The sequence below is a fragment of the Octopus sinensis genome, linkage group LG2, assembly GCF_006345805.1.
Source record: "Octopus sinensis linkage group LG2, ASM634580v1, whole genome shotgun sequence".
Taxonomy (NCBI): domain Eukaryota; kingdom Metazoa; phylum Mollusca; class Cephalopoda; order Octopoda; family Octopodidae; genus Octopus; species Octopus sinensis.
In genome coordinates this window covers 91,534,772-91,557,271 of record NC_042998.1, presented here as the reverse complement: position 1 = coordinate 91,557,271, position 22,500 = coordinate 91,534,772, and the positions used below count along the sequence as shown (strand labels likewise).

The window sequence follows — 22,500 nt, the reverse complement described above, 5'->3', positions numbered from 1 at the left end:
TATCTTAAGAGTACCTTAATATTTTACTCAAGGAGTATGATATCATGGCAAGTAGAGATGTAAATTGCATAAAGTAAAATATAAAAAAAGATATTCTTTTGTTCCATGTAAAACCTCCTTATAATAACAGTTACACATGTCTGACTTTCATCATCTTTAATAAATTAAGTCCTAATTATATTAGTCAAGGTAGGCTGGTATCAAAAAAGTTTAAAATTATTCATATGTAACTCAACAAAATTGATATCTTTATGAAATTAAAAAACAGTAATAGTTACATTATTTGGTTTGCAAGATTCTTGATGTGAACTCATGTGTTGAAATATATTTTGTTATATCTCAGGAGGGTCATGATATCAATAATAAACATATGGACTGCATATGTTTATTATTGGCATAATGACCTTCCTAAGATACAACAAAACATTTGCTTTAATATTTAAAGAAGAAAAAAAAACAGAAACAAAATGTTTTCTAAATTTCAGAAATATTATTGTTGAATTTCTTCTGAGGAAAAAAAATGAAACAAATCAAACTATCAATAGTAAACTGCAATGTGATTGTCTATCTGAAAATAAGACAGGGTGAATATAAATGAGGATAAAATAAAAATATGAACAAAAAAAAAAATAATCATAAATCAAGAATGTTTTAGTTTTCTACCAAACCTGCTTATAATAAATAAAATCTTAATTCTTGAAAATAGAAATTATGAGTTTACATACCTGAGATGCAGAAAATTAAGTCATAACTTTGGTAAACATTTTAATTAGACTTTAAGATATACTTTCCCTGTTGAATATTTCTCACTTTTTCCCACATATCTACATATTTTGAGTACAGATACCATAATGGGTATGTAACAATACCATAACGAGTATGTAACAATACTGTAGTATAACTTTATTAAGTAGATTCAATTTGGTAATTGATAAAAGATGTTCCATAAAAGAAGTTGATATCTTACCTGAAATAAAAAAAAAAAACCAAGTGAAAGACATTTGTTCAAAAAGAAGATATGAATATATGTATTTACATGTATGCATGTATGTATGTAGGTAGGTAGGTAGTTAGGTATAATTAATCAACATTACAAGCCATTAACTATAATAATAAATATCTTAAAATAAAGTTGCAATGAAAAAAGAAGGATTAATATTTAAAAATAAAAGATAAAGAAATTTTTAATAGAGTCATTTATTATAGTGGCATGAAATAAGAAAATATTTGCATAAAAGTTAAATAATATTCTGCAACCAAATGGAACATACACAATTTTCTCAAATATTAGGTATCATGTACATAACATGTCCACTGGAAATTGTATTTTTGCTTTTGATTATTGTGTATTGAGAAGTTATACGAATTTAGCTGTTGAAATGAGTTAGATAGATCTTCAAATATTAAAAAAAAAAAATGAACTTTCAACAACTAAAACAACTACCAATGAATTTTATCATTTTAACTAAGGAACAGGAGAATAAAATACAATTGTTTTGAACTTCCCACAATTGCAAACAACTCCTTACTTTTGAACATTTAAATATCATTTGTTAATATTATTTAATGCAGAAATATTGTTTGATTTATATAACATAAATCATTTACATAATAAAGAATTAGAGTTGTTCTTAAATCCAAAACAAATTTAGCGTTGAAAGTTATAAAGCACATAGATATCTACAATTACAAGAAGCAAGTATAATTATATGAAAATGATTTTCATATGAAAATAAAACTAAACAGCATTAATTAATTAGCTGTAACTTTTCTTTTTAGCAAAGTAATCATTTATAAGTAAGTACTAAATATATTCCCAACTCCAATTATATATGAGACACAGCAATGCATTAGCATTTGATATCTTTTTAACAAATATACAGTGTGCTACCGATGGAGTTGTTGTGATAGCAGTAAATGTTGTTTAGCCACAAGTCAGTTTTAATGCAGCAGACTTCTGACCGAAGACCTTTTAGCCATGATTATGTTGTCTTTTACTTGTTTACAAGCAACCTATTATCCAGTATCTACCTTTTTAAGACAATGGGATATGAAGGAATTTGGTTGCTTTTACCAGGTCATACAACCATGTAACTGCTCCTTCATTAGCTTAAATACATTGTTGAACAAAGCAGAATACAAATTTTCTTAAAATATTCTGTTTTATTATTTTACTTTCTCATTTCTCTTGTCAACTACTCAATTATAATTGAAAATTTCAACCAACTATTTTGGACATAAGGTGCTTTCTAGAATTATCAATATACAAAATCTTCTGGAGAATGATGGCAATGATATTGCCATTATTCCCTTGAATTATATAGAGAAATGATATGAATACATTTGTGCTCAAAGACAGTATGTATATGAAACAATAAATGAAGTGGTATGAAAGCTTCTATAAGTTCTGTGGTACAAAGTTATTGGGTTGATATGACAAACTATGATACAACCTGCTGGTCAATGAACCACCTACCACTCAGCATGTCATACAGTGGATTTGCTACCAGAAAACAAAGCTCACGAATGGTTTCTCTATTATAGTGACAAGTGTAACCACAACATTGATTAGTTAGGGGCTTATGAAGCCAGTTTGTGTATGAAGAACTTAAGGAAACAAATGACACAGAGGAGAAGAAAGTGAATAGACTTTACTAATAGACGAGACTTCCAATTAGTATGATAAAGAAGGAAAGACTGAAAGAGCTATAAGAGTAAAAATCTGTAAGACTAACAATTTAGGGGGGAAAAAACCAACTTATAACACAGATGACAGTTAAGTATTTCTAAAGTATATGTTTACTCAGAATCAGTGAATGAAGCAGAACTCCATACAGGAAACAGTCATATATATTGGTGGAATAGTACAGTGGAATGGTGGATAAGGCTATAAGGACTAGTCCACAGTATTGGAAGAAATGCTAGAAACCAGATGATAATTTTATTTAACCAACAAAAAAGCTGAAGGTAGAATAGTTTTTTAATGTTCTATATTATAAGAATAAGAATTGTGTACTATTCTTAAATACAAGACAATATGATATAACTGCCAGCAATCATTAGACAGAAGTATGTTGAGAACAACTCTTACACAATTTTCCAATGTAAGAGGCATAAGTCAGAGACATAGAAATGTCATTACAAAAGGGTGCTATGCATAAGATAGTATAGAAAGCTGTCATCTGTAATAATCAGCAATATTATCAAAAAGTGATGTAAAAACTAAATGGATATATGGTATTATTGAAGATAAAAACTAACGGATTAAGAATATTGAGGATAGAGTTGGCTTTGGAAAAATATAGTTTGATTTGAATCTGAAAACTATATAGAGAATTCTTGCAACATTTTACAGTCTATTTGTCAACTGAGGAAGTCGCTTTTACAGCATCTCTTACTCATTAATCAGATGTATAAATAGTAGCATATGCGAATATGAAAAATTTGTAAGAACAAATTCAAGTCATGTACAAGAATGTTTACAATCAATGTCAAAACTGCCAGTAAGTTCAGCTGCAAACTCCATATACAGGGATGTATTATTGTGTTCTAATCCCTTAATTTTTGAAAATATAATCCGTGTTCAAATTTAAATGTCCTTGGAAACTTTTATAACCTAGCTCCCATTGAATAAGTTATCAAAAATATTACATAAAATGCGTCCCAAACATAGAAACAATTAAAAGCCCTGTAGATGATAATAGTGTTGGCAACAGTCCTAATTGGTAACAAAGAGCATAATATCTCAGAGCTATATAGAAACTGGTTTTATTCGCTATGTAAGTTCTGACCCAACATAGTGAAGAACTAAATACTGTGTATTCAAGTGTAAACAATGGTTGTTCAAAAAGTGCAGAAGGATCTTTGACAGACTAGCAAAGAACCAGGAATTTAGATGCAAATGATGCACAGAAACTCCATCATATGAATTACATGACCTTCGTAGATAGTTCAAGTGAGGAAGAAAATATTTTCCATTACTTAAGAGGTCATAAATCAGTGCAGTGGTATGATGTAGTAAAAAATATAATAGTTGAAACACCAGCTAGAATATAAAGGGATATGATTTTATGTAGTTATTGCAGTTGCTAGGTCAACAGGGTATCATTCTACACAAAAGAGGCAAAGTGTATTATGTGTATTATTTGTGACACAGCAAGATAGTGAGTGATGAGCAATAGCAACAGAAATCCTGTAGATGGAAGAGTTGATTACAGTTGAACACTAAAATGCTAACCTACAGGAAAGATAGAAGACATTTATATTGAGTAAACAGTGTGCATATGTCTGTATATGGTTGCATATTTATGCTTATATCCTGTTATCTACAAATATGAACAATCTAAGGATGCATAAGCAATTGACCACATGGAACCACATAAACTAATTTTTCTTGGTATGTCTTCCTTTTCTTCAAAACGTTAAAGACTTTTTCAATTTCTGAGTGTTAAATTAATACATCTGTTTATTGTCTACACCACCTGTCTTCATCTTTTGTTTTTTTGTGAATTCTCCCTTGATATTTTTTATACACATAAACCCAGTATACTAAGTATCTGCGTTGTATTTAACTAATTTTTCAAATAAAGACTACTAACATTTAAAATAAAGAAATACCATATAAATAAAATAAAAAGAAACAAATATAAAGAAATTCAACTAAATTATATAAGATTAAATTCCCATTAAACCATTTAGAAGAAATACAGATGTACATCTCTGAATTTTGGAGATGAGATTTTACAAGAAACATCCTAAAACTATGAATCCCATCTTGCATATTTTTCTTTTTACTGTAAGTTTATTTTTAAGAGTCTCTGTGATTTCCTATAATTTTCAGAAACCTGTTCCTTCATTTGTAGTGAGATAACAATGTTGCTTACTAAATACAGTACCTAAGATTACAACTCAACTAAGAAACTGTATACTTTTAGGAAAAGGGAGTAAAAATATGGATGTTCAATATGATGTGTAAAACAATAACTCCAAGGATGAAGTAAATGGCCTATGAAGAATATATTTCAAGAATGTACAATTATGAATTGTTAAATTCTAAAAACTAGGCAGAGAGAATCCTGTTATTTACTAAAATATTTCTTCATGATTTTATACAAAATCCCCTTATTTAGATTAATTCTCATATGATAAATGTAATCATGAATACAAACTTCAATACTGAGCATGTTTCACTTTACATATATGCACAAAATGCAAGTATTATAGGCTCTTTTTCATGCAAATGTATACACTAAGACATTCTACACAATGACATGATAATCAAAGATGAACTAATATCAAACCTATAAACAATCATATAAGATAAAGCATTAGTTAGACATTATCAGTATCAAAGGACATATTCAATACTAATTTGTTTAAAAAATATTCTAAAGGACAATAAGCACATTGAGAATATTTACATAATAATAGTATGAAATGAATATTTTGAATATTCAAACTAAAGAAGAGAATCAGAAGAGAATCGGACAGGAAAAGAAATGAAAGATAAGAGACAGAAAAGACAAAAGATAACGAGAAGAGTAAAGAAGATATAGACAAATTTAGAGAAACAAAGAAACTTGAACTCATATAAAAATAATCATGAAAGACAAAATGGAAATCACAGTGACATGAAGACTATATAAAAGGGGAAGATACAAAGAAAGGGACAGACAATCAATTTTATGTCACCTAAGATCATTGTAGGCAAAGCTACATGCACTACATAATAATACAAGGAAAGCAATTTTTTTTTCCATATATGGACAATATTTTCAAATACAACAAAGACCCAACAAAACTACTGACAAATTATTGAGCTGAAAGAGACATATAAGCAAATACAGTAGTTAAAGACATGGTAATAGACATTGAACAGCATGCTATTGAGGCATTGGTAAGCTACAGATATTGATGCTTGTGTAAAGTCAAGCGGCGGCAGTGAGTGCAGAAGCACGTAATAAATCCTGCATGAGGATCCACAAGATACCTATGTCTTCAACACCTTCTTTCAATGATTCAAATGTGTCAGGACCAGGAATGCTCAATTTAAGCTCAGTAAATGGTGATTCTTTCTCTTTAATTTCCAAATCTTTGACTTCAACAGGGACTGTACTTTCTGGCACAATATCAACTATAGACATTTCTGGAGTAACTTCGATTTCTTCATGGCTAATGATAATTTCCTTCTCATCAGTAGTTATTGCTTCTTTTTCTAGAGAAATAACCTCAGGGACTTGAGGTGCAAAATGCATTTCAATTTCACTCACTGGTTTCTCAGGTTTACCAATATCAATGGAGATAACTTCTATTTTCTCAACAGGTTTAGCACCAACGTCAAGTTGGATAGAGACTTCTTCTTTACTTTCTGGTATAATTTCAACCTCAGTCTTTTCAATTTCAGTGACAACTTTTTCTGGTTTCCCAACATCAATGGAGATGACCTCTGTTTTCTCAACAGGTTTATCACCAATGTCAAGTTGGATTGAGACTTCCTCTTTAGTTTCAGGTTTAATATCAACCTCTGTCTTTTTAATTTCAGTGACAACTTTTTCTGGTTTACCAATATCAATGGATACAACTTCTGTTTTCTCAACAGGCTTAGCACCAATTTCAAGTTGAATAGACATTTCCTCTTTAATTTCTGGTTTAATTTCTACTTCTATCTTCTCAACAGGTTCCTTTGAAACGACTTCTTCATGTACAATTTCAGTAGGAATTGTCTCTTTAACTGTAATCTCTTGAAGATCAGTGCTAATAACAGCTGCAGACACAGGTATCTCTACATGTTCTTTCTCTATATCAGTGATATGTTCAATAGCATCAACTAACACATCTTCTGCTGTGCGAATCTCATCACGTACACTAACTGATGTGTCTTTTTCCTCATCAGAAACCTCTTTAGGTTCCACTTTCTTTTCTTCAGTTGATGGAATATCAAAGAATTCTTCTTCAGAAAGTTCTTCTTCAGCTGTACTCACAACACTTACTGATGGAGCACTTATAATGGTCATTTCAGAGATATCTTTCACTTCTTTACTCACAGGATTCATTTCACTTTCCTTGCTGATTTCGACTACCATATCAGTTACATCTTCAACAGGGGCTTCTTCAATAGCAGATGCTTTTGTAGAACTCACAGAAATCTGAATACCAGTTTCTTCCACTGGTTTTACAGTTACTGTGTCTTGTAATGGCATTTCCAATGTCTGCACTGTAATTTCTTTCTCTACCTCTTCTTCACCTGTTGTATATGTCTGTTCAGTCTTTATAACCATTGGTAACTGATCTTCAGATGTGACTTTCTTAGAGTCAATTGATAATACCATTTCCACAGGAATATCACTAATTTTCTCTGGAGAAATCTTGGTCTTCCTTTCCTCAGTGCTTGTAGTTATAATTGAGGTAACTTTAGCAGTTTCAACTTCCTCTGGTATTACCGTCTCAGATACATCTGTTGGTTGAACTTCAGAAACAGGTTTCACTTCTTCTTCTGGTTGTTTTTCCTTCATTACAGCAGTAGAAATTGTTGTAATATCAGTAATTTGCGGTTTCTTCTCTTTAATTTCCATTTCTTTAGCTTCCATTTGAACTGTACTTTCTTGCACAATATCAACTGTAGAAATTTCTGGAATAACTTCAGTTTCTTCTTTGCTAATTAAAATTTCCCTTTTATCTGAAATTATCTGTTCTTTTTGTATAGAAATTATCTCAGGTACATGAGGTGCAACTTCCACTTCAATTTCACTGACTGGTTTCTCAGGTTTACCAATATCAATAGATATAACTTCTGTTTTCTCAACAGGTTTCTCTCCAATGTCAAGTTGAATAGAAACTTCCTCTTTAGTTTCAGGTTTAATATCAACCTCTGTCTTTTCAATTTTAGTTACCACTTTTTCTGGTTTCCCAACATCAATGGAGATGACCTCTGTTTTCTCAACAGGTTTAGCACCAATGTCAAGTTGGATAGAGACTTCCTCTTTAGTTTCAGGTTTAATATCAACCTCTGTCTTTTTAATTTCAGTGACAACTTTTTCTGGTTTACCAATATCAATGGATACAACTTCTGTTTTCTCAACAGGCTTAGCACCAATTTCAAGTTGAATAGACATTTCCTCTTTCATTTCTGGTTTAATTTCTACTTCAGTCTTCTCAACAGGTTCCTCTGAAATTACTTGCTCATGTACAATTTCAGTAGGAATTGTCTCTTTAATTGTAATCTCTTGAAGATCAGTGCTAACAACAGGTGCAGACACAGGTATCTCTACATGTTCTTTTTCTATATCAGTGATATGTTCAATAGCATCAACTAACACATCTTCTGCTGTGCGAATCTCATCACGTACACTAACTGATGTGTCTTTTTCTTCATCAGAAACCTCTTTAGGTTCCACTTTCTTTTCTTCAGTTGATGGAATATCAAAGAATTCTTCTTCAGAAAGTTCTTCTTCAGCTGTACTCACAACACTTACTGATGGAGCACTTATAATGGTCATTTCAGAGATATCTTTCACTTCTTTACTCACAGGATTCATTTCACTTTCCTTGCTGATTTCGACAACCATATCAGTAACATCTTCAACGGGGCTTCTTCAATAGCAGATGCTTTTGTAGAACTCACAGAAATTTGAATACCAGTTTCTTCCACTGGTTTTACAGTTACTGTGTCTTGTAATGGCATTTCCAATGTCTGCACTGTGATTTCTTTCTCTACCTCCTCTTCACCTGTTGTATATGTCTGTTCAGTCTTTATAACCATTGGTAACTGATCTTCAGATGTGACTTTCTTAGAGTCAATTGATAATACCATTTCCACAGGAATATCACTAATTTTCTCTGGAGAAATCTTGGTCTTCCTTTCCTCAGTGCTTGTAGTTATAATTGAAGTAACTTTAGCAGTTTCAACTTTCTCTGGTATTACCGTCTCAGATACATCTATTGGTTGAATTTCAGAAACAGGTTTCACTTCTTCTTCTGGTTGTTTTTCCTTCATTACAGCAGTAGAAATTGCTGTAATATCAGTAAGTTGTGGTTTCTTCTCTTTAATTTCCATTTCTTTAGCTTCCATTTGAATTGTACTTTCTTGCACAATATCAACTGTAGACATTTCTGGAATAACTTCGGTTTCTTCTTTGCTAATGATAATTTCCTTCTTATCAATAGTTATCTGTTCTTTTTGTATAGAAACAACTTCAGGTAATTGAGGTGCCACTTGCATTTCAATTTCACTGACTGGTTTCTCAGGTTTACCAATATCAATAGATATAACTTCTGTTTTCTCAACAGGTTTAGCACCAATGTCAAATTGAATAGAGACTTCCTCTTTAGTTTCAGGTTTAATATCAACCTCTGTCTTTTTAATTTCAGTGACAACTTTTTCTGGTTTACCAATATTAATGGATACAACTTCTGTTTTCTCAACAGGGTTAGCACCAACGTCAAGTTGAATAGACATTTCCTCTTTAGTTTCTGGTTTAATTTCTACTCCTGCCTTCTCAACAGGTTCCATTGAAACTGCTTCTTCATGTACAATTTCAGTAGGAATTGTCTCTTTAATTGTAATCTCTTGAAGATCAGTGCTAACAACAGGTGCAGACATAGGTATCTCTACATGTTCTTTCTCTATATCAGTGATATGTTCAATAGCATCAACTAGCACATCTTCTGCTGTGCGAATCTCATCACGTACACTAACTGATGTGTCTTTTTCCTCATCAGAAACTTCTTTAGGTTCCACTTTCTTTTCTTCAGTTGATGGAATATCAAAGAATTCTTCTTCAGAAAGTTCTTCTTCAGCTGTACTCACAACACTTACTGATGGAGCACTTATAATGGTCATTTCAGAGATATCTTTCACTTCTTTACTCACAGGATTCATTTCACTTTCCTTGCTGATTTCAACAACCTTATCAGTAACATCTTCAACGGGAGCTTCTTCAATAGCAGATGCTTTTGTAGAACTCACAGAAATTTGAATACCGGTTTCTTCCACTGGTTTTACAGTTACTGTGTCTTGTAATGGCATTTCCAATGTCTGCACTGTAATTTCTTTCTCCACCTCTTCTTCACCTGTTGTATATGTCTGTTCAGTCTTTATAACCATTGGTACCTGATCTTCAGATGTGACTTCCTTAGAGTCAATTGATACAACCATTTCCACAGGAATATCACTAATTTTCTCTGGAGAAATCTTAGTCTTTCGTTCCTCAGTGCTTGTAGTTATAATTGAGGTAACTTTAGCAGTTTCAACTTCCTCTGGTATTACCGTCTCAGATACATCAGTTGGTTGAATTTCAGAAACAGGTTTCACTTCTTCTTCTGGTTGTTTTTCCTTCATTACAGCAGTAGAAATTGTTGTAATATCAGTAATTTGTGGTTTCTTCTCTTTAATTTCCATTTCTTTAGCTTCCATTTGAACTGTACTTTCTTGCACAATATCAACTGTAGAAATTTCTGGAATAACTTCAGTTTCTTCTTTGCTAATTAAAATTTCCTTCTTATCTGTAGTTATCTGTTCTTTTTGTATAGAAATAACTTCAGGTACTTGAGGTGCCACTTGCATTTCGATTTCACCGACTGGTATCTCACGTTTACCAACATCAATAGACATGACTTCTCTTTTCTCAACAGGGTTAGCACCAATATCAAGTTGGATAGCCACTTCCTCTTTAGATTCTGGTTTAATATCAACCTCTGTTTTTTCAATTTTAGTTACCACTTTTTCTGGTTTCCCAACATCAATGGAGATGACCTCTGTTTTCTCAACAGGTTTAGCACCAATGTCAAGTTGGATAGAGACTTCCTCTTTAGTTTCAGGTTTAATATCAACCTCTGTCTTTTTAATTTCAGTGACAACTTTTTCTGGTTTACCAATATCAATGGATACAACTTCTGTTTTCTCAACAGGGTTAGCACCAATGTCAAGTTGAATAGACATTTCCTCTTTAGCTTCTGGTTTAATATCAACCTCTGTCTTTTTAATTTCAGTGACAACTTTTTCTGGTTTACCAATATCAATGGATACAACTTCTGTTTTCTCAACAGGGTTAGCACCAATGTCAAGTTGAATATACATTTCCTCTTTAGCTTCTGGTTTAATATCAACCTCTGTCTTTTTAATTTCAGTGACAACTTTTTCTGGTTTACCAATATCAATGGATACAACTTCTGTTTTCTCAACAGGGTTAGCACCAATGTCAAGTTGAATAGACATTTCCTCTTTAGCTTCTGGTTTAATATCAACCTCTGTCTTTTTAATTTCAGTGACAACTTTTTCTGGTTTACCAATATCAATGGATACAACTTCTGTTTTCTCAACAGGCTTAGCACCAATTTCAAGTTGAATAGACATTTCCTCTATAGTTTCAGGTTTAATTTCTACTTCTCTCTTCTCAACAGGTTCCTTTGAAACTACTTCTTCATGTACAATTTCAGTAGGAATTGTCTCTTTAATTGTAATCTCTTGAAGATCAGTGCTAACAACAGGTGCAGACACAGGTATCTCTACATGTTCTTTCTCTATATCAGTGATATGTTCAATAGCATCAACTAACACATCTTCTGCTGTGCGAATCTCATCACGTACACTAACTGATGTGGCTTTTTCCTCATCAGAAACTTCTTTAGGTTCCACTTTCTTTTCTTCAGTTGATGGAATATCAAAGAATTCTTCTTCAGAAAGTTCTTCTTCAGCTGTACTCACAACACTTACTGATGGAGCACTTATAACGTCATTTCAGAGATAGCTTTCACTTCTTTACTCACAGGATTCATTTCACTTTCCTTGCTGATTTCAACAACCTTCTCAGTTACATCTTCAATGGGAGCTTCTTCAATAGTAGATGCTTTTGTAGAACTCATAGAAATTTGAATACCGGTTTCTTCCACTGGTTTTACAGTTACTGTGTCTTGTAATGGCATTTCCAATGTCTGCACTGTAATTTCTTTCTCCACCTCTTTTTCACCTGTTGTATATGTCTTTTCAGTCTTTATAACCATTGGTACCTGATCTTCAGATGTGACTTTCTTAGAGTCAATTGATAATACCATTTCCACAGGAATATCACTAATTTTCTCTGGAGAAATCTTGGTCTTCCGTTCCTCAGTGCTTGTAGTTATAATTGAGGTAACTTTAGCAGTTTCAACTTCCTCTGGTATTACCGTCTCAGATACATCTGTTGGTTGAATTTCAGAAATAGGTTTCACTTCTTCTTCTGGTTGTTTCTCCTTCAATACAGTCGTTGAAATTGTAGTAATATCAGTAATTTGTGGTTTCTTCTCTTTAATTTCCATTTCTTTAGCTTCGATCTGAATTGTACTTTCTGGCACAATATCAAATGTAGAAATTACTGGAATAACTTCAGTTTCTTCTTTGCTAATTAAAATTTCCCTCTTATCTCTAGATATCTGTTCTTTTTGTATAGAAATTATCTCAGGTATTTGAGGTGCCACTTGCATTTCAATTTCACTGACTGGGTTTTCTTGTTTACCAATATCAATGGATATAACTTCTGATTTCTCAACAGGATTAGTACCAATATCAAGTTGAATGGAAACTTCCTCTTTAGTTTCTGGTTTAATATGAACTTCTGTCTTTTCAACAGGTTCCTTTGAAACTACTTGCTCATGTACAATTTCAGTAGGAATTGTCTTTTTAATTGTAATCTCTTGAAGATCAGTGCTAACAACAGCTGCAGACATAGGTATCTCTACATGTTCTTTCTCTATATCAGTGATATGTTCAATAGCATCAACTAGCACATCTTCTGCTGTGCGAATCTCATCACGTACACTAACTAATGTGTCTTTTTCCTCATCAGAAACCTCTTTAGGTTCCACTTTCTTTTCTTCAGTTGATGGAATATCAAAGAATTCTTCTTCAGAAAGTTCTTCTTCAGCTGTACTCACAACACTTACTGATGGAGCACTTATAATGGTCATTTCAGAGATATCTTTCACTTCTTTACTCACAGGATTCATTTCACTTTCCTTGCTGATTTCAACAACCTTCTCAGTTACATCTTCAACAGGAGCTTCTTCAATAGCAGATGCTTTTGTAGAACTCACAGAAATTTGAATACCAGTTTCTTCCACTGGTTTTACAGTTACTGTGTCTTGTAATGGCATTTCCAATGTCTGCACTGTAATTTCTTTCTCCACCTCTTCTTCACCTGTTGTATATGTCTGTTCAGTCTTTATAACCATTGGTACCTGATCTTCAGATGTGACTTTCTTAGAGTCAATTGATAATACCATTTCCACAGGAATATCACTAATTTTCTCTGGAGAAATCTTGGTCTTCCTTTCCTCAGTGCTTGTAGTTATAATTGAGGTAACTTTAGCAGTTTCAACTTCCTCTGGTATTACCATCTCAGATACATCTGTTGGTTGAATTTCAGAAACAGGTTTCACTTCTTCTTCTGGTTGTTTTTCCTTCATTACAGCAGTAGAAATTGTTGTAATATCAGTAAGTTGTGGTTTCTTCTCTTTAATTTCCATTTCTTTAGCTTCCATTTGAACTGTACTTTCTTGCACAATATCAACTGTAGAAATTTCTGGAATAACTTCAGTTTCTTCTTTGCTAATTAAAATTTCCCTTTTATCTGTAGTTATCTGTTCTTTTTGTATAGAAATTATCTCAGGTACATGAGGTGCAACTTGCACTTCAATTTCACTGACTGGTTTCTCAGGTTTACCAATATCAATAGATATAACTTCTGTTTTCTCAACAGGTTTCTCTCCAACGTCAAGTTGAATAGAAACTTCCTCTTTAGTTTCAGGTTTGATATCAACTTGTGTCAATTCTTTACTAATTGGTTCAATTGTTATTTGTTCTCTTTGAGTGACATAAACTTCATGTGGTTTTCCTATATCTATTTCAATAGCCTTCTGTTTCACAGTATCTTGGACTACTTCAATCTCCTCTGGAGAATATTCCACTTCTTTAGAAGTTATTTGGAAAGATAAATCCATATTTACACCTTTAGTTATTTCAAATGGATGTGAAATTTCATCTATTACTGAAGCCTTTTGTAATACTACTCCTGGTATATCTTTGGTCTTTTCCTGTTCTTCCACTCTCTCTTTTATTTCTGTATAAACTGGCAAATCACCTAATATAAATTAAATAATTTTTAAGAAAATATTCTCAAAACATCTTTAGTATCTAGTCTCCATATTTATTTATAATGCCTGAAAACAAAATAATTATTTGGTCTCAAATGAAAAGCAAATAATTATTTTACAAGAAACAATTGAAAAAAAATCCATTATTTCTTCCATTGTTTTCTGAGAAAATAAATTATTTACATTATAACTGTAATTTCTTTTGTGTGTCTGTATCTAGTATTTTATTTTGCATATGTTTAAATTAGTCTCATACAGTGTCTAGAAGGGTTTATGCATCATAATTTCAATGCAATTAAACCAGAAGTCATCCTCAGATGTCTTCTTCCCTGGTAACTAAACTGCGATTGTCTACCTTTATTTGTCATCATATTTTTGATTATTTTTTTATGTATACTTTGAATTGATTGTGTGCAGAAGAAAAGGAGAAGCCATATTATTTTTGATTATAATAATGTTAGAGTATTGTATTAAATTCATTTATTGTATACAAATATTATGCCTCTTATGTCCAAATTTTCTTTCAAGACACTTACACTCTGTCGTTCATGACAGGCATTGCACATCTAGCAAAGCATAGTAGCTTCATTTCTTTCAGTCCTACACATGCCCTTCAGCAGTCACAGCCCATGTTTCACTGTCATGTAGCATGGCTGTTCACACAGAGGTATCATACAATTTGCCTTTCACTCTGAGGGAGGGGCCCTTTGTTACCAACAGATGTAGGAGCTAGGAGGTAGGTATATATATATATATATATATATATTATATATATATATATATATATATATATATATATATATATATATATATATGTATATATATATATGTGTGTGTGTGTGTGTGGAGGCGCAATGGCCCAGTGGTTAGGGCAGCGGACTCACTATCGTAGGATCGCGGTTTCAATTCTTAGACCGGGCGTTGTGAGTGTTTATTGAGCAAAAACACCTAAAAGCTCCACGAGGCTCCGGCAGGGATGATGGTGATCCCTGCTGTACTCTTCACCACAACTTTCTCTCACTCTTACTTCCTGTTTCTCTTGTACCTGTATTTCAAAGGGCCGGCCTTGTCACTCTCTGTGTCACGCTGAATATCCCCGAGAACTACATTAAGGGTACACGTGTCTGTGGAGTGTTCAGCCACTTACACGTTAATTTCATGAGCAGGCTGTTCCGTTGATTGGATCAACCGGAACCCTCGTCGTCGTAACCGACAGAGTGCTTCCATATCCCATATATATATATTGTTGTGTCTGGGGAAAGTCATTCTCTTTTAGTGCCCTATAATTTAACACACTCACCAGTAAAATTTCCACTTATTTCTTTCATATATATATATATATATATATATATACATGTACATATGGTGGCTGCCCCCTCGTTATTGAGTATGGCCATTGCACGAAGCTTAATCAATGTTGTTATCATGCAATGCCTGTGCAAGAAGATTTTTTTTTAAAGTGAGGAAAGGCTGTGCACTGAGTCAATCCCACTCACTAAGCAACAGTAGCCATAATCCGAAAAGAAGAACAAGTCAACATCATCAGTAACCACTGAGCCGCAGGTTTTATGTCAGAGTTATCCCAGTTACCTGAGTTGCCTTCTAGATGGATGCCCTAACAAAGGCTAGGAGTCCTTCACTCCCATTGGTTTAACCGTGCGATCAGGTATTCAGTCTGATTATTTCTATGTCCCCACGCATGATACAGCCTTAAGACATTTATTGGATGGCTGTTGACTCTCAAGAGTTCCTCCGCTCTTTGACGGGTTTTGTTTTTCATCCCGTAGGGTGTCCAATAAACACCTTCCTCACCAAGCAAGCTTGGTGGGGTTGCCGGTTTAGTCGCCGACGACCCGACTATGCAACAGTTTGTACTGGGTTACATGTTACCAGTAGTACTTGAGATATACATACATATATACATATTCATACAAATACATAAAGAGCAAAAGAGAGAGAGAAAAGTATATATATTATATATATATATATATATATAAGTATGCATATGTATGTATGTATGTATACATATAAAAATACATGCATTTAATTTATAAATATGTGTATGTTTTTATGTGCATACCACAGCAAACATTAATTGTTGAAGTCCTAAAATTGTTTTAAAAAAACAGTGATATTTGTACTAAATTATGGCTTTAACAATTCTTTTATTTTTAGTATTGTCTAAAAAAAAAGCTAAATATTCCACAACTTTCAGACTTAGCCTTTTATAATTTTGTCAGGCAAAATAATATGAAGACAGACCAATATATATTTCATAAATAATAAACAAAAATGTGAGTTAATATCTGAAAATAAAAACTGATTAAAAGAAATTAATTTTAAATCAAGAATGATTCAATTTTTACTTTACCTCCTTAAAACACATTTTAATCATTGAAAATAGAAATTATAAGATTACATACCTGAGATGTAGAAAATTAAATTATAATTTTGGTAAGACTTTGAAATAAAGTTTTTTTTTAATTTAATACACACATTCTGTTGAATATCTATAATTTTTTCTCACATATGTATAAGTAATGATACTGCAGAAGAATAAATTATGTAGACTCATTTTGACATCCGATAACAGAAATTTCACCAAAGAAATTGGTATCTTACCTGAAATAAACAAAAAAAAAAGCCACATGAAAGACATATTTGAAAAAGGAAGTACATATATATATATATATATAATGGATTATTCAGCACAACAAGAATATAATTTATGAAAGTAAATACATTTTAAATATCTTAAAATAGCCATTGCAACAGAAAAAAAAACATAGTTTAAAATTCAAAAGGATTAAAAATCACTTTAATAAAGTGCTACTTATTGTCATAGCAGAAAATAAGAATATATTTATATAACAATATAATCAAAATTAGTAATCAAATGTGACATGAGCATTTTACCAAAATAGTAGTTAACTGTTGTGTATAGAAAGTAGCTATTCCAGATTTCATTTTTACTTTTAAATATTGCAGATTTAGAAACTATATAAAATTCATCTGTAGCTTTGTGGTTTTTCTCTCCATCAAATTTAAATAACTACACTTTTTCTTTATGGGAATAAAATGTATTGATTTAATAATACATCAGCATTAGAAAATTAAGAATTTTATTGAAGAAATTGTTTGAAAATAAGTATTTTCAAATATTTTATTTTACTTTCTCTTTTCTCTCTTCAGAAATTCAAAATATTTAATGAAAACTTTGGATAATTTTTTTTTTATAAACGCCATTTTTAAAATGCTGTTCACAGGAAAATGTCTTAAGAAATCACATTTCAGCAGCTACATTACATTAATTTTTAGATGTTCAAAGCAAGGGTGAAATTGTATCTAATACAATTTCATACACACTATGCCATAATCACAAAATCGAAATATAACATCTGATCTCAAGATAAGTTAGAATTCTGTGTCATAAGTTTATCTGTGATCATTAGGATGAAAATGTAACTAGCATAATAAAATATATAACCAATTAAATATATGTTGAAAATGTTGATCTTGAAATAAATGTGGGTTGATGCTTTTGTGGAAGAATATTAACATGCTTCTTATCTTGGAAATCTAATGTTTTTAACAGTTTAATTTGTTGAGGCTATACTTCTGTTTGACTAACTAGGACAAAATTTCAATGGAATCTCTTCTTTATTAAACTGGCAGGTATTCATTCCATAAGCCAAAATGATCCATTATTTCATTTACAATGGTGGAAAGGGGATTTATTGCCTTCTCCAAACAAGAAGGTAGACTTGTGATTAACACTACAACATTAGCAACACTGACATTGTAGTGACAATCTCAAATCCACCTTCTTTGTTCAGAGAAGGTAGCAAACCCCATTTCCTCCACTGTAAGAGTCAAGAAAAGCATGTCGTTAAAGTATAGTAAAGTAGGGGTATTGTGAAAGACACAGCACTGTAACATTATTCAAATCAATAATTAGTTGCATAATTTTCACTTTTTCAACCAGTTTGTTGAGGATACTATCAAATTTTTCGTACTACTATAACAAAATTGAATGAAAGACCATCAAAAGAACTTATAAAATCAATTTCGCAATAATTATATAGAATGTCACACACACACACACACAGATAGATAGACAGACAGATATACTTTTATAATTATAATTTACATATATGTGTGTGTGTATATGTGTGTGCATATGGATGAGGATAGCTGCATAAAGAAGTGTCAAGCTCTAATCATGGAGGGTACCTGTGGAAGGGGTAGACCCAGGAAGACGTGGAACAAAGTGATGAGAAAAGATCTTCAGATGCTGGACCTCACTGGGGAAATGACAAGAGACCAGGAGATGTGGTGATTTGTTGCACTTTATAAAATGTGTCAAGCTAAGTAAAATCTCTGTCTACCACACATACAGGCTTATCCTTTCAGATGCCAGTATCACATACAAAGCACTCAAGCTGGTGTTGCATAAATGTGCCCATGCTGGTGCTGTGTAAATGCACCCATGTCAGTGGCTCATAAAAAGCACCCAGCACACCCATTTAAGTGGTTGGTGTTAGAAAGTGCATCCAGTCATAGAAACCATGCACAATAGATAGAGTCTGGACAGCTCCATGTCAAACCATCCAACCCATGCTAGCATGATGGTGATGATATACATATATTTATATATACATGTATCTATTTCTTTATTGCCCACAGTGGGGTTAAACATAGAGGACAAACAAGGACAGACAAAGGGATTAAGTTGATTACATTGATCCCAGTGTGTAACTGATACATATTTAATCAACCCCAAAAGGATGAGAAGCAAAGTCAACCTTGGCAGAATTTGAACTCAGAACGTAACAGCAGGTGAAATACAGCTAAGTATTATGCTCAGCGTACTAACAATTCTGCCAGCTTGCCACCCTCTATATTATGAACATGTACACAGTCCTTTGACTTGTTGGATCCTGTCAAACCATCCAACCCATTCCAGCATGGAATATGGAGACTAAATGATGATGAAGATAGTATATATAATTTATATGGAAAAATATTCAGTGTTGAAATTTTGAAATCTGTGACAGAATCTTTATAACTTTTACTGGTTTTGTATTATGGGCAGCAAGCATGCTGAAGCACTACTAGAGAATTAACTGGCTAATTTGGCTTATTAAACATTATTTTCTTTATATTTTTCTCTTCCAGATGCAGTCTAAAGTTACAACTTCAATCTCCTTTTCAAAAGAATTAACTACTCAAGTGAAGAAATACTTTGCAGACAGCTTACAAACACAAAACAGCACTAAAAAACCTCACAGAAATTATATCTTTCATACAATTAATTATTTTGAAAAAAAATGATTATGAATTCGAAATTCTGAAAATGCATTTAGAGGATTGCTTTCAATTGTATATCTAAATCATGTTTATTGTTCTGCTTCAAAAGAAAGATGAATTCATTTCTGAATATGCAAACAATAATATCTTCTTTGGCAATTTATCGATTTATCAAATTATTGCATGCAATCAATATTTTATAAGTAATTTTAATATTTGAAGAGATACATTACTTTTTTAACTACTGATATTACTAACAAACTTTTTAAAATGTACTGAAAGATAAAAAATTTAACTGAGGTTGTGTTACTTTTTAATACCAGTGTGTTAATATAAGAAAACATCTTTACTACAGTAATAAAAACTACTGCTACCACTACTAATTATTATTTATTTTTAATCTGCATGTTTGTTAAAATCAGTCGCTGTGACACACCCAGCATCTTAAGATAAGTGTATTATTATTTATAATTATTAAGGTAGTGAGCTGGCAGAATCATTAACAAGCCAGAGAAAATACTTAGTAGTATTTCTTCTAGTGTTATTTTCTGAGTTTAAATTCTATCAAGGTCGGCTTTGCTTTTTACCCTTTGGGTTGATAATATAAGTGGCAGTTGAGCACTTGGGTTGATGTAATTAACTTTCCTATCTTCTCATAACTGCTGACCTTGTGTCAAAATTAAAAACAAATTTTGTGATAGGTAGTCAGCTAATGGATTGGTTTAAGTGCATGAGGGGTTGAATGAAGGCTGCCTACTAGCCACTGCCGTTTGACATGAATGATGTGAAAGACTTAGATAAGAGGCTGGTACTCACTGACCCTCTCCATAGATACTAGATTTGCTGATGACACGATCTTAATATCTGTGATCTTTGACAAATTGATACTTTAACAGCTAGATGAAGCATATGCAAAAAGTAGGTATAAAAATTAAGGGTACAAAATACACAATCCTGTCACTTAGCAAAAAAATGATAGTTCTGAAATAAAATGTCACAGAGTTTGTTGGCAGTATGGAACTGTTTGATCAGAAAACATGAAAAGAGAAGGTATTACTAACATCTCTGGCATTTGGAAGATTTAGAAAACTAATTTAGAATAGGTTAAGATCACAGTTAGCAACTCAAGCAGTCAAATGCCCATATTTTCTGAGTCACAACCTACTCCTCAGAAACAAGGGCCCGAATATCTCAAGATATATTAACAGAGAAGAAGTTTTCAAAATGCAGTCTTTACAGGGGTATCATTTCAAGATACCTGTAGAAAAACTTCCATGAATAAAGTTATTCATATGACATGCACTGTTACCAAGGGCTATAAAAGGGAAGAAAATAAAATGATTTGACCAAGTAATAAGAAAGCCATGGAATAACTTTAAAAGCACAAACATTCTACCCAGATTCCTCAAATCCCAAGCTATGTGGAAAACAGCTTAAGAGAAGGACCTGTAAAGTGAATAGACACACAAAATTACACACCACATTAGTGAAGAGCAAAGCATGCCCAAGAAGTAGGGTGGCAATGGTCCATGTGACACATGAAAATCTATACAAATATATATATGGATCAAAACAGTTTGGTTCAGATTTCATACATGTAAATCCCAATAAATGTAGTTGAGTGCCCTTTCTTTCATTCGTCCACTCACTTGAATATGTGTGTGTGTGTGTGCATATAAACACACATGTATATAAAAATATTCATACACATGCACACACACACATACTATTTAACCCCATATGTATATCACGCAGACTTATAGGGTTATATAAGTAGTCATATACTGGTGACAAGTACCAATGTCTACTTTGGCTTAGTTTCCATAGCTTGATGCCCCTCTTAATGCCAACGACTTAAGAGAATCTACTGAGTGCCTTTCTTACGGCACCAGTACTAGTGATGATGGCCTTGTGACTTGCCAGGCCTTAAAGTGACTCTAACATCAGAGGGAGAAGAGAAAGAAGAGAGTGTGGGCAATGAACCTAGGGAGAGAGATGAGGGAATGGTAAAAAAGGAGAGAAGCTGATGTAAAACCAATTGACTACTTGATTAACTGACTACTTAATTGTTCAATTAATCGGTTAATCCTTTAATTTATCAGTCCTTTCATCTCCATTGTGTACCTCATCAATGACATGCACTCATTCTTCAAGGCCTGCCGAGTTCTAATTGTCTCCAAGTCTCAGTTATACATATTTGTATCATATGAGCTATGTGTGAATGAGTAAATGAGTGAGTATATATGTATGCATGATGGTGTGTGTGTGTATGTGTGTGTGTGTGTGTGTGCATGCGTGCGTGTATGCATCAATGCATACATTTTTTTCTGCCATTTTTTTGACAGATTGCATTTCATTTTTCTTTATTTGTATCAACAAAGGTAAACACAGAGAAACATTACAAAGATCTCTAAGTTTTACAATTACCATGTGGTGTCGAGACAAAGGGACAGAAACACTTGGACACATGCATAGCCATGCATATATATATGTATGTGTTGAGTCTCACAGAGACCTTTGGCATTATGTTGTGTTTGAGAAGACGACCCATAAAGCTGACTAAAATCACTGTTGTGGTAGATACCGGTGTCACGCAAATTGGCACCCATGACAGTGGCATGTAAAAGTACCCCAGTGTCACATAAAAGCACCCATTACACTCTCGGAGTGGTTGGCATTAGGAAGGGCATTCAGCCATAGAAAACTATGCCAAATCAGACTGGAGTCTGGTGCAGCCTCCCAGCATAGTCTAACAGTCCAACAGCATGGACAATAGATGTTAAATGGTGATGATGATGGTGATGATATATATATATATATATATATATAGTGAGAGAGAGAGAGAGAAAGAGAAAGAGAAAGAGACTAACAAACAAATTGGCTGATATATATACACACACCCACATGCTCACAGTTATAGCTTGGATGTTTGATCATACATTTGATCAATCCAAGCTAACACATGGTTAAATAACAATACATATCAAACTCACAACATGTGAGTGCACATATATGTATAAATATATGTGTGTGTGTGTGTGTGTGTGTGTGTGTGCATGTATGTAT

At 32.7% G+C, this 22,500-nt stretch overlaps 2 protein-coding genes across 2 annotated transcripts in view; both read right to left on the bottom strand.

The window, feature by feature from the left end:
• Positions 1–9,598, bottom strand: part of LOC118762203 (titin-like) — a gene marked incomplete at its 3' end in the record, with an annotated part of 23,821 nt that extends 14,223 nt beyond the window's left edge. The window contains exons 1-2 of the mRNA XM_036500742.1: positions 8,635–9,598; positions 5,990–8,575 (exon numbers count right to left, since the gene is read on the bottom strand). Of these exons, the coding sequence (XP_036356635.1) occupies positions 5,990–8,575; positions 8,635–9,598 (3,550 nt within the window). The remainder of the gene's footprint in view (positions 1–5,989; positions 8,576–8,634) is intronic.
• Positions 9,599–9,680: 82 nt separating this feature from the next.
• The window catches only part of LOC118762202 (titin-like), a 285,670-nt gene continuing 272,850 nt past the window's right edge, over positions 9,681–22,500 (bottom strand). Inside the window, exons 98-100 of the mRNA XM_036500741.1 lie at positions 12,586–14,111; positions 9,815–11,242; positions 9,681–9,689 (exon numbers count right to left, since the gene is read on the bottom strand). Coding sequence (XP_036356634.1) covers positions 9,681–9,689; positions 9,815–11,242; positions 12,586–14,111 — 2,963 coding nt within the window. The remainder of the gene's footprint in view (positions 9,690–9,814; positions 11,243–12,585; positions 14,112–22,500) is intronic.